This window comes from Girardinichthys multiradiatus, chromosome 18, assembly GCF_021462225.1.
Source record: "Girardinichthys multiradiatus isolate DD_20200921_A chromosome 18, DD_fGirMul_XY1, whole genome shotgun sequence".
Classification (NCBI taxonomy): Eukaryota; Metazoa; Chordata; class Actinopteri; order Cyprinodontiformes; family Goodeidae; genus Girardinichthys; species Girardinichthys multiradiatus.
The window spans coordinates 21,872,314-21,889,646 of NC_061810.1; the positions used below are offsets into that span (position 1 = coordinate 21,872,314).

The window sequence follows — 17,333 nt, forward strand, 5'->3', positions numbered from 1 at the left end:
CTGCAAGGTTGCTTTGAGGCTACAGACTGGGACGCACTGTGCCAGCCACATGGAGAGGACATAAATGCCATGACTGAGTGTGTAACCGACTATATAAACTTCTGAGTGGATAACATCATCCCCACCAGAACCGTGAGATGCTTCCCCAATAACAAACCTTGGATCACCAGTGACCTGAAGGACCTGCTTAACAAGAAAAAAAGAGCCTTCAGAAAGGGAGACAGAGAATTATTGAGGAGTTTACAGAAGCAACTTAAAGTCAAGATAAGAGACAGCAAGGAGGTGTACAAGAAGAAGCTGGAGAGCAAGCTCCAGCAAAACAATATCAGAGATGTGTGGACAGGGATGAAGAAGATCAAAGGGTTTAAGCAGAAGGATAATCAGACCGATGGAGGTCTGGACAGAGCCAATGAACTGAACACATTCTTCAATAGGTTCAGTTCAGAAACAAGCTTCGCATCCTCCTCTCCTGCTCACAGCCAAACAGACATTCCACCTTCCTTTGACCCACAGGACCCACAGTTCTCCAGTAACACCTCACATTTTTTATCTTCCACCTCAGCCCTAGACCCTTCTGCTTCTACATGTTTGCCTTCAACCATATCAGAAGATGCTGATGCTTCCTTTGCCTCCACCTTCCACCTGTGTGTCTCAAGAAGTCAGGTGAAGATGCAACTGGAGAGACTGAATTGGAATAAGACTGCAGGTCCAGATCATGTCAGCCCTAGAGTCCTGAAGGCCCGTACAGAGCAGCTCTGTGGGATTCTGCAGCACCTCTTCAACCTTAGCCTGGCCCAGAAGAAGGTTCCGGGGTTGTGGAAGACCTCCTGTCTTGTTCCGGTACCAAAGAAAACTCACCCATCAGTCCTCAATGACTATAGACCTGTTGCCCTGACATCTCACATCATGAAGGTCCTAGAGAGACTCCTGTTGGCCCACCTGAGTAAGCAAACAGTAAACCATCAGGACCTCCTTCAGTTTGCTTATCGCTGTGGAGTTGGAGTTGAAGATGCCATCATAAACCTCCTTCAACAAACCCACTGTCATCTGGACAAAGCCAGCAGCACTGTGAGGATCATGTTCTTTGATTTCTCCAGTGCATTTAATACAATCCAACCTGATTTGCTTTGTCAGAAACTCCAGAAGACTCAGGTGGAGGCCTCAACAATCTCCTGGATCAAAGACTACCTGACAAACAGACCACAGTTTGTGAGACTGAAGGGTTGTGAGTCTAACCAGGTAGTCAGCAGCACAGGAGCACCACAGGGGACTGTACTCTCACCATTCCTCTTCACTCTGTACACCTCAGACATCCAGTACAAGACAGACTCCTGTCATCTGCAGAAATACTCAGATGATTCTGCAGTCGTGGGGTGGATCAGAGATGGACAAGAAGCTGAGTACAGGAAGGTAGTGGACCGCTTTGTGGCATGGTGTGGAAACAATCATCTCATTTTGAACGTGACTAAAACAAAAGAGATGATTGTAGATTTTAAGGGAAACAGGAATAAGTCAAAAACTATTTATATCATGGGAGAAGAGGTGGAGGTGGTGGAGGAGTATAAATACCTCGGTGTTCACCTGGACAACAGACTAGAGTGGAGATGCAACTGTGAAGCCATCTACAAGAAGGGACAGAGCAGACTGTACTTCTTGAGGAAGCTTAGGTCCTTTGGTGTTTGCAGCAAGATGCTGCATATCTTCTATAAGTCTGTTGTGGAAAGTGTGATCTCTTCTGCCATCATCTGCTGGGGAAGCAGCATCAGAGCCAGGGACTTAAAAAAGCTCAACAAGCTGATAAAGAAGGCTGGCTCTGTTCTGGGGACTCCTCTGGAACCTCTGGAGATCATTGTGGAAAGACGGATTCTTCATCAAATGAAGAACATTATGGAGAACCCTGAGCATCCTCTTCATGAGACTGTCCTACAACAACAGAGTGTCTTCAGTCAGAGGCTTCTTCAGATCTGCTGTAAGACGGAGCGCTACAGGAGATCCTTCCTGCCCACAGCCATCAGCATCTACAACGGCTCTTTGAAGAAACCTTCATAATATGAACTATAACAACATTTAATTTCCCTTTGGAATTAATAAAGTATTTTTGAATTGAATTGAATTGAATTCCAAACAACATAAAGCTCAATCATTATACAGTGAGAAGAATTATTCAAACTGGAAACTTTTAAGACAGTTTCCCATCTTCCCAGGAGAGGACCTCTCAGCAAAATAAACCTGAAGATCGGACAGTGGAACGATCTGAGCAATTACAGAAAATACAAGAGCCACATCTAAGTTAGCATTTTTACCCGTATTAGACAATTTATTTAAAACCACCACACAGCCATGGTAGCGTATGTATACCACTAATTCCTGTTGATACACTTTCAATGTATGCTAAGGGACACCCTTTGCATCTAATGACTGGAGTTATGCCAAATAATGCCTAAAATGACTAATTTGCATACTAAATATTAATGTGCTGACAACAAAATCACACACAAATCATCAATGGAAATCAAATTTATTAACCAATGGAGGCCTGGGTTTGGAGTCACACACAAAATTAAAGTGGAAAAACACACTACAGGCTGATCCAACTTTGATGTAATGTCCTTAAAACAAGTCAAAATGAGGCTCAGTATTGTGTGTCTGTATGACCTCCCTACAACGCCTGGACATGCTCCTGATGAGACGGTGGATGGTCTCCTGAGGGATCTCCTCCCAGACCTGGACTAAAGCATCCGCCAACTCCTGGACAGTCTGTGGTGCAACGTGACGTTGGTGGATGGAGCGAGACATGATGTCCCAGATGTGCTCCATTGGATTCAGGTCTGGGGAACGGGCGGGCCAATCCATAGCTTCAATGTCTTCATCTTGCAGGAACTGCTGACACACTCCAGCCACATGAGTTCTAGCATTATCCTGCATTAGGAGGACCTCAGGACCAACCACACCAGCATATGGTATCACAAGGGGTCTGAGGATCTCATCTCGGTATCTAATAGCAATCAGGCCATGCGGCCCTCCAAAGAAATGCCACCCCACACCATTACCGACCCACTGCCAAACCGGTCATGCTGAAGGATGTTGCAGGCAGCAGATCGCTCTCCACGGTGTCTCCAGACTCTGTCACGTCTGTCACATGTGCTCAGTGTGAACCTGCTTTCATCTGTGAAGAGCACAGGGCGCCAGTGGCAAATTTGCCAATCTTGATGTTCTCTGGCAAATGCCAAGCGTCCTGCACGGTGTTGGGCTGTGAGCACAACCCCCATTTGTGGACGTCGGGCCCTCATACCATCCTCATGGGAGTCGGTTTCTAACCGTTTGTGCAGACACATGCACATTTGTGGCCTGCTGGACATCATTTTGCAGGGCTCTGGCAGTGCTCCTCCTGTTCCTCCTTGCACAAAGGTGGAGGTAGCGGTCCTGCTGCTGGGTTGTTGTCCTCCTGCGACCTCCTCCACGTCTCCTGGTGTACTGGCCTGTCTCCTGGTAGCGCCTCCAGGCTCTGGACACTACGCTGACAGACACAGCAAACCTTCTTGCCACAGCTCGCATTGATTTGCCATCCTGGATGAGCTGCACTACCTGAGCCACTTGTGTGGGTTGTATAGTCCGTCTCATGCTAACACGAGTGTGAAAGCACCACCAACATTCAAAAGTGACCAAAACATCAGCCAGAAATCATAGGTACTGAGAAGTGGTCTGTGGTCCCCACCTGCAGAACCACTCCTTTATTGAGTGTCTTGCTAATCACCAAAGATTTCACCCTGTTGTTTATTCCATTTGAACAACAGGATGTGAAATTGATTGTCAATCAGTGTTGCTTCCTAAGTGGACAGTTTGATTTCATAGAAGTTTGATTTACTTGGACTTATATTGTGTTGTTTAAGTGTTCCCTTTATTTTTTGAGCAGTGTACAATAATGTAAATCTATTGTATGTGCTGGATTCAAATGGTCAATCTATGCCTAATTAAGAATCTGTGTGATAGCAAGAAACCTACAATATTTTTTTCAAATTTATACCTATATTCACGCAGGAAGGGCTGTTGAAGCCCTAACAGAATTAGACAAAATTATGGCTTGTTTGGAGCATGACCTGAGTTTCCAAAGTTTAACATAATCCACAAAACCTCTGCGATAACATCCTTTAGATAAATGAGACTAAAGTTCAGATGTTGGGGGAAGAGACACAATACAATGGTCTGAATAAACCAAACAGCTAATCAGCTAAACACTGATTCTGGCTTGTTTTGCAGCTACAGGACCTGGAGGCCTTGCACTGATTGAGTCCACTGCGTACGAAAGTGAAACTTGGTCAAATTTGGATCAGGAACAAAACAATGAACGCAAACACAGTAGCAACCCCACAGCAGAATGACTGACAAAAAAAAGCCAAGAACTCAAGCTAGCTGAAAATGTTGACCTTAAGAGAGATGTGCGTAAATAGATGTCTGCAGACCTCAATAAACTAAAGAAACAATATATAAAGATTAGAGGGCCAAAACTACTCCACCATCCCATTAGACAATAATTAGGCCATGCAGAAAACAGCTACTTCAAGTAATTGCTGGTACAGTGCTAAAACATTGGGTGTACTTTGTTTTTCCCATGACTATATTAGCATTCATGTAAACCATATTTTTTCCTCTGCTTTGGAATCTCAGTTTGTTGCACCTGTTTACAGGTAAAAAAGCTGAGGATGCAAACAAATATGAAGTAGAGAAAAATTTGAAATCTGGGCTTGTTCAATGTGAGCAGCTCACATTTTCATTGTTTCAAAACTTTTTGCCCTCTGTAAACGTTTCTTCCACGCTGAATCAGCAGGAAATCAGCCGAGTTCATCAGCCGAGGTTTAGTAAGTGCTATAGTGTGTCACTTGAAGCTGCTTGTTGGACTTCTAGTTCTGTGTTACACACCAAGCAAGAGTTTAATGCAAATACATTAGATAATAATTCAGTCCAAAGCACATTATGAGGATCCAGGCCATTAAAATCTTGACCTTTGTATCAAAATATATGTCAATATTTTCTTCCTTTAGTAATCCGCTGGTTAGAGGTTTCATTAAATCATCATTTATATCTTCTTGTTGCTTGTTGCTTTGTTTTGCAGCTGAGAAGTGGTACAAGCGACAGCTGACCTACCAGATAGTGAACTGGCCTCACCACCTGTCCATGGGCTCTGTGCGAATGGCGGTGCAAACTGCTTTCCAGCTTTGGAGCAATGTGTCCGAGCTGGTGTTCCAGGAGGCCCCCGAGGGCCCCGCAGACATCCGCCTGGCTTTTTATGAGGGGGACCACAACGATGGGACCAGTAATGCTTTCGACGGACCAGGTTAGAGTCACAGCCACCTCCTGATCAAGCACACTTTGATTTAAAATGTATTATTATCACTAATATATCCAGTAAAAACATCACAAAAGAATCACATTGATTTATTCATATATAGTTTAAAAACATACAATCACCAAGTTAATGTCTGGTGTGACGTCACCTCTGAAGAAATCATTTTTACAAAGAGGCAAACAAAACCAACTCATGCTAAAGATTTATTTACAGGTCCTTCTCAAAAAATTAGCATATTGTGATAAAGTTCATTATTTTCCATAATGTCATGATGAAAATTTAACATTCATATATTTTAGATTCATTGCACACTAACTGAAATATTTCAGGTCTTTTATTGTCTTAATACGGATGATTTTAGCACACAGCTCATGAAAACCCAAAATTCCTATCTCACAAAATTAGCATATCATTAAAAGGGTCTCTAAACGAGCTATGAACCTAATCGTCTAAATCAACGAGTTAACTCTAAACACCTGCAAAAGATTCCTGAGGCCTTTAAAACTCCCAGCCTGGTTCATCACTCAAAACCCCAATCATGGGTAAGACTGCCGACCTGACTGCTGTCCAGAAGGCCACTATTGACACCCTCAAGCAAGAGGGTAAGACACAGAAAGAAATTTCTGAACAAATAGGCTGTTCCCAGAGTGCTGTATCAAGGCACCTCAGTGGGAAGTCTGTGAGAAGGAAAAAGTGTGGCAGAAAACGCTGCACAACGAGAAGAGGTGACCAGACCCTGAGGAAGATTGTGGAGAAGGGCCGATTCCAGACCTCGGGGGACCTGCGGAAGCAGTGGACTGAGTCTGGAGTAGAAACATCCAGAGCCACCGTGCACAGGCGTGTGCAGGAAATGGGCTACAGGTGCCGCATTCCCCAGGTCAAGCCACTTTTGAACCAGAAACAGCGGCAGAAGCGCCTGACCTGGGCTACAGAGAAGCAGCACTGGACTGTTGCTCAGTGGTCCAAAGTACTTTTTTCGGATGAAAGCAAATTCTGCATGTCATTCGGAAATCAAGGTGCCAGAGTCTGGAGGAAGACTGGGGAGAAGGAAATGCCAAAATGCCAGAGGTCCAGTGTCAAGTACCCACAGTCAGTGATGGTCTGGGGTGCCGTGTCAGCTGCTGGTGTTGGTCCACTGTGTTTTATCAAGGGCAGGGTCAATGCAGCTAGCTATTAGGAGATTTTGGAGCACTTCATGCTTCCATCTGCTGAAAAGCTTTATGGAGATGAATATTTCATTTTTCAGCACGACCTGGCACCTGCTCACAGTGCCAAAACCACTGGTAAATGGTTTACTGACCATGGTATAACTGTGCTCAATTGGCCTGCCAACTCTCCTGACCTGAACCCCATAGAGAATCTGTGGGATATTGTGAAGAGAACATTGAGAGACTTAAGACCCAACACTCTGGATGAGCTAAAGGCCGCTATCGAAGCATCCTGGGCCTCCATAAGACCTCAGCAGTGCCACAGGCTGATTGCCTCCATGCCACGCCGCATTGAAGCAGTCATTTCTGCAAAAGGATTCCCGACCAAGTATTGAGTGCATAACTGTACATGATTATTTGAAGGTTGATGTTTTTTGTATTAAAAACACTTTTCTTTTATTGGTCGGATGAAATATGCTAATTTTGTGAGATAGGAATTTTGGGTTTTCATGAGCTGTATGCCAAAATCATCCATATTAAGACAATGAAAGACCTGAAATATTTCAGTTAGTGTGCAATGAATCTAAAATATATGAATGTTAAATTTTCATCATTACATTATGGAAAATAATGAACTTTATCACAATATGCTAATTTTTTGAGAAGGACCTGTATTACATGTGTCCACTGGCTGGGAGCAAAATACACCTAATTAGTTCAGCTTAGTGATATATTTGACCCTCAAATCCCAAACCCTGCATAATCCTAAAGCATGTACTTTCTCTTTTAACCTTCCATAAAGAGCTGGGTGCACAGGGTAAATCTATTCCAGTTATATTCAGCTATATTCAGTTTTGGATGAGTATCTTTACTGTAATCCCTCATAGTGAGCATCCATGCAGTGACCATTTAGAGGAGAACCCCCCTTTTAACAGGAACAAACCTTCATTAGAACCTGGCTCATTGGGAGCGGCTGTGTGCTGTGTTGTGTGTGACCGGGGGTTTGAGAAGACTGAGGATACGGACAAAAAAATAGAGACACAGAGGCACTGATTTAGGAGTACTTTCTATGATAAAAAAAAAAGATAGAGAGTTCATGGCAGCACTAGGTCCTTTAGTGGCTTGATCTAGGAGAGCAACATAGCTAAACAGATAAGCTCTGAGTTATAAAATGAATGCCATCAATAACCTAACAAATATTGTTATTGGCAGGAATAGCTAATTCAATTGCTTTATCTTGGAGGAAGATAGGTTTAATACTAACAAAATCTATAGCGAGAGAACAAGAAGTTATTGGCAGTAGTATCTTCCTCCAGGAGGGTCTCACAGCTAAACAAAAACGACAGCCCAGAAGATAGGTCATTATGTCCTCCAGCAGCCTAACCCTATAGCAGCATAACTACAGAGATAGCTCAGGATAACCTAAGCCACTCCAACCATAAGCTTTATCAAAAAGGAAAGTTTTGAGCCAGGTCTTAAAAGTAGACAGGGTGTCTGCCTCACGGACTAAAACTGGGAGCTGGTTCCACAGGAGAGGAGCCTGATAACTAAAGGATCTGCCTCCAATTCTACTTCTAGAGACTCTAGGAACCTCCAGTAAACCTGCAGTCTGAGAACGAAGTGCTCTTTTAGGAACATATGGAACAATCAGATCTCTGATGTATGATGGAGCTAGATCATTAAGGGCTTTATATGTGAGGAGGAGAATTTTAAATTCTATTCTGGATTTAACAAGGAGCCAATGAAGGGAAGCTAAAATAGGAGAAATATTATAGTAAAGAATTACAATAGTCCAGCATGGAAGTCACAAATACATGGATTAAAGCAATAATTAAGACAAATCACAGCAATAAAAAACAAGTGTAATAAAATAACAAACTTATTTTATATAATTATGACAGAAACAGAAAACAGCACATATTCTACAGAGACTTAATGAGATGTTTCATTTTTGTTTAGTAAGGTTCTGCAGAGCTGTTGGCAGCAGTCAATATCTTTCCTGCAGGAAATGAGTCTCCTCAGCTTCGAGTTACATGTAGAAGTTCAGGCAGGACAGCAAAAGAATATCTGAGCAGGGTAACGTTCAAAACTGAACTTCTGACATTTTTAAACAACTCCAGTCCCAGGAATGTTATAGCCATTTATGCAATTACAAATTTATCATCCTTTCAACTGCTGCCTAGTTGTGCTTTGTACAAAAGTTTATATGTATTTATAGCGCCTCTCAAAAGTATTCACACCCCTAGAACATTTCCACATTCGACACAAACTTCAATGTGTTTTATTGGGGTTTTATAATAGATTAACACAAAGTTCAGCATAATTGTGATATGGAAGGAAAATGAGAATTTCCTTTGTAAATAACAATTAGAAAGGTGTAGGGTGCATTTGTATTTTGTCTGTTACTCCTAAATGAAATCTAGTGCAACCGACTGCCTTCATTAGTCATCTAAGTATTAAACAGAGACCATCTGTGTTTAATGTAGTCTAATTGTAAATCCAGCTGTTCTATGAAAGCTTCAGATGTTTGTTAGAGAACATTAGTGAACAACCAGCATCATGAAGACCAAGAAACACAGCCCGTGGAGAAAGTTGTGGAGAAGTTTAAAGCAGAGTTAGTACATAAAACATCATTCCAACCTTTGAACATCTAACAAAGCACTGTTCAATCTGTCACCTCAAAATGGAAAGAGTATGGCACAACAGCAGACCTACAGAGAGAGATGGCCGTCCACTTAAACTGACAGGCCGCGCAAGAAGATCGCTAATCAGAGCGCTAATCAGAGAAGCAGCCAACAGGTACATGGTAACTCTGGAGGAGCTGCGCAGATAGACAGCTCCATTTAGAGAATCCCTTGACAAGAAAAAATGTCAAGAATAAAGACATTGTTGTAAGAAAGTCAAAGAAAGACTTATTGTTGGTTCTAATCCATGTTGGAGACTAAAGTGCATCCAACATAAAGAATGTGGTCGGGTCATATTAGACCCAAGTTGAACTTTCTGTTTACAGGCAAAACACTAAAAACACTGCACATTATCCTGAAATCAGCACTTCACTGCTGCAGGTAAGATACTGATTACAACTACCTGCCCAAATAAATCCAACCTTAAAGAAAATAAAAAAAAACTTTCCATTTAATAGAACAGCAAACACCTAAAAAGCTACAATAAAACTAAAGAAAAATGAAAATCTCAAGCCCATTGTGCTCTTGTTAATATAAGATACTGTATCACAAACAGTTAGCAGAAAAAACATTGCTGTTCAGTTATAGCACCAATCAAAAATGAACAGGTTTTTGCAGGTGTAGTCGGCCTTAAAACAGTAAATTTGTAATCGTCTCCTGTCTGACACGCAGGTGGGACCTTGGCTCATGCTTTCCTGCCTCGCCGAGGAGAAGCCCACTTTGACATGGCGGAGAGATGGACGCTGAATGGACACAAGGGCCACAACTTGTTCATGGTGACCGCCCATGAGATTGGACACACTCTGGGCCTGGAGCACTCCCCCGTGCGGCATGCTCTGATGTCTCCGTACTACAGGAAGCTGGGCCGCAGACTGGTCCTGAGCTGGGACGATATCCTGGCTGTGCAGCAACTGTACGGTGAGAAGATGTTTGCTCTGGGATGTAAGGGTGGGGTGGGTGCATATTTAATGTCAAAATGACAAATCTGTCTGGCTTCAAGGACATTACAAAGGGTGGAACCCATAATAGTTATGAAAGCAGACTGTCTTTGAGGAGACCCTGATGCAGAATAATCCTTTTGTAATGTCGTTCATTAAGTCAGGGGCTGTAGGACAGGGCAAGAAAAGGTCAGACAGCCACTAGCTGCATACTGGGGTCAGAAGTTAAAATACATTCATCCTTTGTCTAAATCTCATTTAGGTTCTTTTGTTCAGTGACAAGTGATTATTCAACAAACAACTTTAATGAGTTTTAAAACAAGAAATGGGTAAAAAAGTTTGAATTTAAAGTGTATTTTCACACACTGATTTTTGATGTATTTCAACCATCCGACTCAAACTGTCCCATGGATAAAAGGAAGTTAATTAGGATGTTCAGAAAAAAAAAGGAAACACCAAGGCTGACATGTTTAAGAAACTGCTAAAATGCTAGTGTCATTATCTACACGAAAGCCAGTCTAAAATCCCCAGGGACAAGAGAGAAGCCCCAGCTCCAACATCGACACCTTCAAGCTCCACTGAAATGTTGCAGCTGGCCACATGGAAAAGCTAAAGGTTTTCTTGAGAACTTTTTTATTGGCAGATGAGACAAAGATGAAGCTATTTGGCCAAATGTACATAAATAATGTTCTGAGGAATTGGGGTAAGGCTTTCAAACCTATGAACTGCCAAGCATGGTGGTGGTAGTATCATACTGAGTGTCTGTTTTGCTGCTGGTTCTACTGGAATATTGCTAAAAGTGGATGGAAGACACAACTGGGTGTTTCATTATCATAATGACAATGATTCCAGCTGTATATGCAACAGTGTACTTGAGCATAAATTAGAAAATTTGAACTTGTGCACTCTTTTATTTTAAACATAATTTATTCTGTATGTTGTATTATGTAAGCATCATGAAATAACTGATTAATATCCCCAAAAAACGAATACATGTTCATGAGAAGTGCATCTGAACTGAGCTGTAGATCAGAGGCGAGTTGAGCAGCATATTTACAGCGCTTCACTTTGAGCTTGTTTTCTCAAACGGGTCTAATGAGATATTGACATAGTTCCTGAAAGCTGACTTCTGTTTGTCTTAAAGTGATGAAATATACACATTCAGGACTTTTGTGCAATTAGCGTCACAGCTTTAATGCAACAAGTGAGAGGCCTGATGTCAAGAGCAGAGAACTTGCTGCAGTCTTTAAATTTCTCTGAATTCCTGGCAAACATGGGAAGAGCTTCTAATCTAAACCACAACATCCCCTCTCTGTGCTGATGGTTCAGTTTATCTTTGCAGCAGGAGGGGTCTTCTCTCTGACCTCTCATATGAAGCTTTAGTGCTGTGAGCGTCAAAATAACAAACTCGAAGGCCTGTTTGTGTGTCACCGTTATCCAGAGTTTCCCTGGGAGTGTCTGTCAGCTCTGTTGTGATAGGTGACTGCTGTAGGAGCATCACATTATGACTATGTGCGTGTGTTTATAACAGTTTCTGTTTACAGGGAATGTGCCGTAACTACTGGCATGTGTAAGGGCAGGTTTCCACACGTGTCGTTATGCTTTGTTTCTTTTCCACCTTCTTGGAAAATGGATTCGCTGCAACATAAAAAAAACACGTCTTTTCACGTCAAACGCAGTTCCTCGGCTACCTCTGTGATCTCTTGAATCCGTGAGAAGATTTCTCTCTGCTTTGACCCTGAACCTCAGGTGCACAGCAGCTGCACTCTGCAGGAATGCCTTCATGCCTGCAGGACAGTCACACAGTCATTTGTATAATTCGGCTCTGAACTTGAGAGTGGGCTGAGGAGAAGCTCGCAGACAGGGCGGCTCTGAGGCTCTCTCCTTTCTACTTATCTGAGGAGTCCTATCTGCTCAGCCCCTGGACACATTCTGTCCCCAGCTGCTTAAAATAGCATTCAGCAGCATCCCTTACCCAGTCTGATTCAAAAACCAGCAACACACCATTTTACTGGTCGAGCTAAAGAAAAAACTGAACTGTTTGGCTGTTTTTATTGCTTCTTAAAAAGGTTTTTAAGTCGGGTGAAGTTAAGCAAACTGCACCTTGTTTTTTTTTCCTGTACACTCATCTGTGTTAAATTTCCACCCTGTGGCTGTAATTTCTGCAGCTGCTCCCACATAAATGTCAAGCAGCTCATCACACAGATACAGACAGAACTGCTGGCGCTGCAGATTGAGCCAGAGCTAATTGTGTTTGTAAGAGAATGGTTCCTGCTGCTTTGACTTGCTGCTGTCCTGCAAGCTGGTGAGGAGCATGTTTATGGCAGATTGAATCTGCCAGTCATGAGGTCTGATCAGTACTGATGTGATATTCTGAACATGGAATGCAATGAATAAATTGTTGTTTTTGAGCATATTTCTCTAAAACAACAAAATGTTGAAAGGGTTTCTCGTTAAACGTTTCTAAGAAGACACCTCTGGTTGTTACAAATGCTTGCAGAAGCCATGTGATGGTAAAGGTACTTGGTCTCTCTTTTCAGAATAAAAAATATTACATTCTGGGTTTAGAAACACTAAACCATGGCCAGTAACACATCATGTAACTTTATCCACAAATGCAAGTTGTAGCAGTCTTCCTGTTTAAAACATTCACAATATATGAAACAAGTTGTGACTCTAGTTTAGAAAAAATAAACTGTGGAAAAAAAATAGTTTGACCTGTAAATTATTTTGAAAACCGCATCTGTTATGGTATCGAACTGCATTTATCTTGCATTTCAATGGGTAACCTGCAAATCTGTAAGGGAGCATTTATGCAGAATATTCATGCTACATACTGAACAGAATGTGTTTTCAGTTGTGTTCATTTATATTTCGAGACACATTACGAGGCCAATAGGTTCAATTTGTATCTGATCACATAGCATCCAATTAAGTCCCGATTCATTTCAATGCATTCAGTCAGTCAGGTGTTTGGATCAGTTCAGTCCAATGTATAATACAATTCACTCAAATCCACTTAACGTTTAAAGTAATCTATTTAAGGAAGGCTATCTAATTGCAGCGAGTTATTTATTGCTATCCCTCAAGCATGTAGTGATGGTAGAAAGGAACCATTCCCTTTTAACAGAAAGAAACATCCGGCAGGACCAAGCTCACCATGCATGGCCATCTGCTGCAACCGGCTGGAGGTTTCAAGCATTGGAAGGGATCACAGAAAACAATACACAGAGATACTGGACTAGGAGTACTTTTTAAGGAAAGAAACTACATGTGTTTCTTAACAGCAATAACAGCAATGGCTGCATTCAGGAAGGAAACACAGCTAAATACAGAAGTTTTGAGCCAGGAGTACTTCCTATATGTAAGAAAAACAACAACAACAAAGCCCCAGCAATAATAGAAGCAAAATTCTTGTCAGTGGCTTTATCCAGGAAAAAGACACAACTAAACACATCATCTTTGGGCCTGGCGTACTTCTAACGGGAAGGAAACACAGTGAGAAAATGGCAGCAACAGCTCCATCAACAGCTGCAGCCTGAAAAAAGACACGGTTAGACAGAAGCGCTAGGCTAGGTGCACCTTCTATGGTAAAGAAAAACAAACAAGAAGGTTTCTTTAAGAGAATCAAGAAACAGGTTTATGGTATTTCACAAAAAGGCAGTTTTGTTGTAAGACGCTGAGAAATAGACTAAAGTGTCAACAGGCCATTTCTCAGAAAACCCCTCTCACATCATGAAGCATAACACACTGCAGGACTATTATTGAGTCTTTTATCTTCATGAAAACCTGTGAACACCTTCTCCACAAGTGCAAAGAGGAAGGTTTTTATGTTCGAGTGAAGTCAGCCTTCCAGACCTTATCTCTATACTGCTCTCTATTGTGGTGTGTATATATCTGTTTTTCCTGCGGCCTTCCTCCAGTTCATGAGGATGCTGATTTTATCCACCTCTAGCACAAATATTTGCTCAGATCTTTGCTAACAAAGCGACTATAATCAAGTTTAAGCAGGCATTGTTTAGTGGTGGCCTTGTTCTCTTCATTTTGTTCTGTATAGTTTCATTTGCAGACATGTATGTTTTAAATAGCAATACAGCCTAAAGCCAGTAAGAAGACCTTTGTTTTAGTGTTACACTTAAACAGATGTAGGTAGGATTCCAGAGTGTGCTCCATCCTAGTCTCGTGTTTATTTCCTGTGCTGTATAATGTGATCCATCAGTTTACATTAACCCCACCACATCCTGGAAAGAACCATTTAAATGTTCCTGGTCTCCTATTTGGTTCGAGTCCCTGTTTAATCCCCCATAGCCTCTGATTTATAAAATGCTTTTAATTGCTCATAGCAGAGGGGAAATGAGACTGATCCAAATAGTCCTGAGAAATTTCAGAACAGTCATTAAAGTGACATCATTCTTCGTCCATGTCTTATCGGTGCCTTCACATTGACTGACTGACTGGCTGGTTTGCTTCTGCCTTCAGGTAAACCATTGGGTAATCGCCCAGTGAGGTTGCCTGGACAGGTACTACACGCTGCGCTGCAGGAGTGGGAGTTCACAGAGCTTCAGAACCAAAACCCAGAACTGCCTCTGTATTGCCAGGGGTTCTTTGATGCCATCACTGTGGGTGAGGTTCAAATAAAAATATTGCACAGAAAAATTTATTTTGTATCTGTTGTAATGTAAAATGCATTTTTTCCTGTGTTTTTTTGTGCGTCCAGATGAGCAGCAGACAGTGCTGGTGTTCCGGGGAAGCATGTTTTGGACGGTATCAGTTGAAGGCAGTGTGAGCGGCCCACTCCTCCTCCAGCAGCGCTGGCCTGGCCTCCCTCAGGCAATAGAAGCTGCTGCCTTTTCCCCTCTGGACTCCAAGTGGTATTTTTTCAAAGGTGCTGCTTCACTGAGCTCTTAATTGGACCCACACTTCCTTAACCTGCTGACTACCACCACATATTTGACACACCTCCTGAAATAGATTCTAATGGGCCCATTTATGGAGGGAAATGCTATTTAAAGAACTTGCCGCTCTGGAGCTTCCGCTGTGGATTTGAATTAGCTTCTCCTTTGTGCTAAAGGCTAATAAAGCGTTTGAAGCTCCTAAATTGCCCGGCAGAGAGCCAACAACCTGTCTCAACAGTGTTCTCTCATCTAGTGCATGCAAATAAGTTTTATATTAACTACTAAAACTCTCTCAAAGCATAATTCACACTCTTATGTGGTACATTGTATTTCCATTTAAGGTTATACCCTAAACAGCCTCCATGGTGAGAAGAATCCAAACATTTTCATACACCTTGAACTTTTTAACCTTTTGTTATGCTATAACCAAGGTACAGCATAATTGTAGCAATCTACAAACAGGACCTCCTTTAGCTTTCCTACAATATTGGGTTTCTTCTTGCAGCTGTTCCATAAAGGAACATGACTAATATATGTCCTGTTAGCAGGTTCTTCCATTTGAGCTGTGAATCTCTGCAGCTCCTCCAGAGTTATCATAGGCCTCTTGGGTACTAGCCTTATTAATAATCTCCTTGTTCAGCGTGACAGTTTAGGTGGAAGGCTCTGTTTTCAGATGCCGGATTGAACTCTGATATATTCAAAGTTTTGTCTTTTATTTATAAAAAAAAAAAAAAATTCCAATAACATTTTTTGAGGTTTGAAAATGATTTAGTTACTTTGCAAGCCACTGTATAATATAATTTTTTGACAGGAGCAAGAGGTTTACTGTAAAATGAGCACAGTGACAAAAAGAAACAACCTCTCAGTGAGTCTATCATGAACTTTTGCCTCATGTCCTGCAGGGAAGCGGATGTGGCGCTACACAGGCCCTGAACTGGACCCAGGGTTCCCCAGGAAGAGCAAGGAGCTGGGTCTGCCTCGCCGCCCAGACAGTGTTTTTTTCTACGCCCCTCTGGGTCATATGGTGCTCTTCAAGGGCTCTCGCTACTTCGTGCTCAACCTTAAAACTCTGCACCAGGAGGCTTATTATCCCCGCGGGCTGACAGACTGGACTGGGCTGCCGCAGGGCACCAACGGGGCACTGACCCGTCCAGATGGCAGACTTTACCTGTTCAAATATCAGCGGTTTTGGAGGTTTGACCCCATGAAGGTGCGGGTCACCAGACAGGGCCAGTGGGCCAAGGATTTAAGCTGGACTGGTTGCAGCAAAATTCCTCATAATAATAACATCCTTTGACCACCAAGGGGAGCTTTAAAATGAAAAGTGAAATTTGTCCACATACTTGTTTCACATAAAAGAAGGCTCCTGCATTTTTAACATTAACTCATGTTGCAACCGGGTCCTGACTGACAATAGTGTGACACCCCTCCATTAAACCAAAGGTATAGACCGTATTTATACTACTGAAAACAACTTATACAACGAGGTATGTGTAATTATTGTCTAACTAATGCAGCTTTGATGTGATCTGCCAAAAACAGGCAGTGTTTCATTTGCATTTAAAAAATATATATACATATATTTCAATTATAGCTTCTTCAGCGTCACCAGTGTATGTGGCAGACTATATATGTGACCTTTGACCTGCAAATGTTCTTTATGTTCCTACATAAAGCATCAGGCCTTTCTACGCTGTGGAACCAAATACTAGACAAGAAAATATTTTAACCTTATCCTTTTTTATTTTTTTTAAACGCACAACATAGAGTAGAAACTTGATGGATTTCATTCTTTTCGTGTGACAGGCCTGTGTGCAATAAGAGAGGGCGTGGTGAAGTGGTTATTTATACTTTACATGAAGGCCAGCATAAATATTACTCAGCTTTAACCTCATCAGGTAAGGGAAGTGTTTTTCATAAACCTGGCTGAAACATGAGAAAGACCTATAGCGTCAACACCAGACCAACTCTTGTGGTGAGAGATGCCAAACCCAAAAGCTGCTGCTGGTTTCTAGTATACACTTCTAGTATAGACTTTAGTGTACACAGTCTAGTCGAGCAGAACCTGCAAATATACCTAAAAAGAAACTGTACATGAACTGCTAAAACTCTGTGAACCTAAAGTAAACTAATGTGCGCTGTGAAAAACATCTACTCACTTTCAGCTGTTTTTATTTTTATTTTTTAGTTGGTGTAAAAAAAAAAAAAAAAATGTCAGACTTTGAAACATTTGTAATGTGTTAGGTTATTGCAAAAATTTTAAATACAATTAATAAAGTTGTATTATTGTTAAAAGTTGTTAAGCGTAATTTGAAATTTCTGGT

General features: G+C 41.8%; 1 protein-coding gene across 1 annotated transcript in view; it reads left to right on the forward strand.

Annotated features, from left to right (window-relative positions):
• Window positions 1–17,307, forward strand: part of mmp28 (matrix metallopeptidase 28) — a 33,460-nt gene extending 16,153 nt beyond the window's left edge. The window contains exons 4-8 of the mRNA XM_047391721.1: window positions 5,111–5,332; window positions 9,849–10,094; window positions 14,594–14,737; window positions 14,832–14,999; window positions 15,912–17,307. Of these exons, the coding sequence (XP_047247677.1) occupies window positions 5,111–5,332; window positions 9,849–10,094; window positions 14,594–14,737; window positions 14,832–14,999; window positions 15,912–16,306 (1,175 nt within the window). The 3' untranslated portion in view covers window positions 16,307–17,307. The remainder of the gene's footprint in view (window positions 1–5,110; window positions 5,333–9,848; window positions 10,095–14,593; window positions 14,738–14,831; window positions 15,000–15,911) is intronic.
• The last annotated feature ends 26 nt before the right edge of the window (window positions 17,308–17,333 follow it).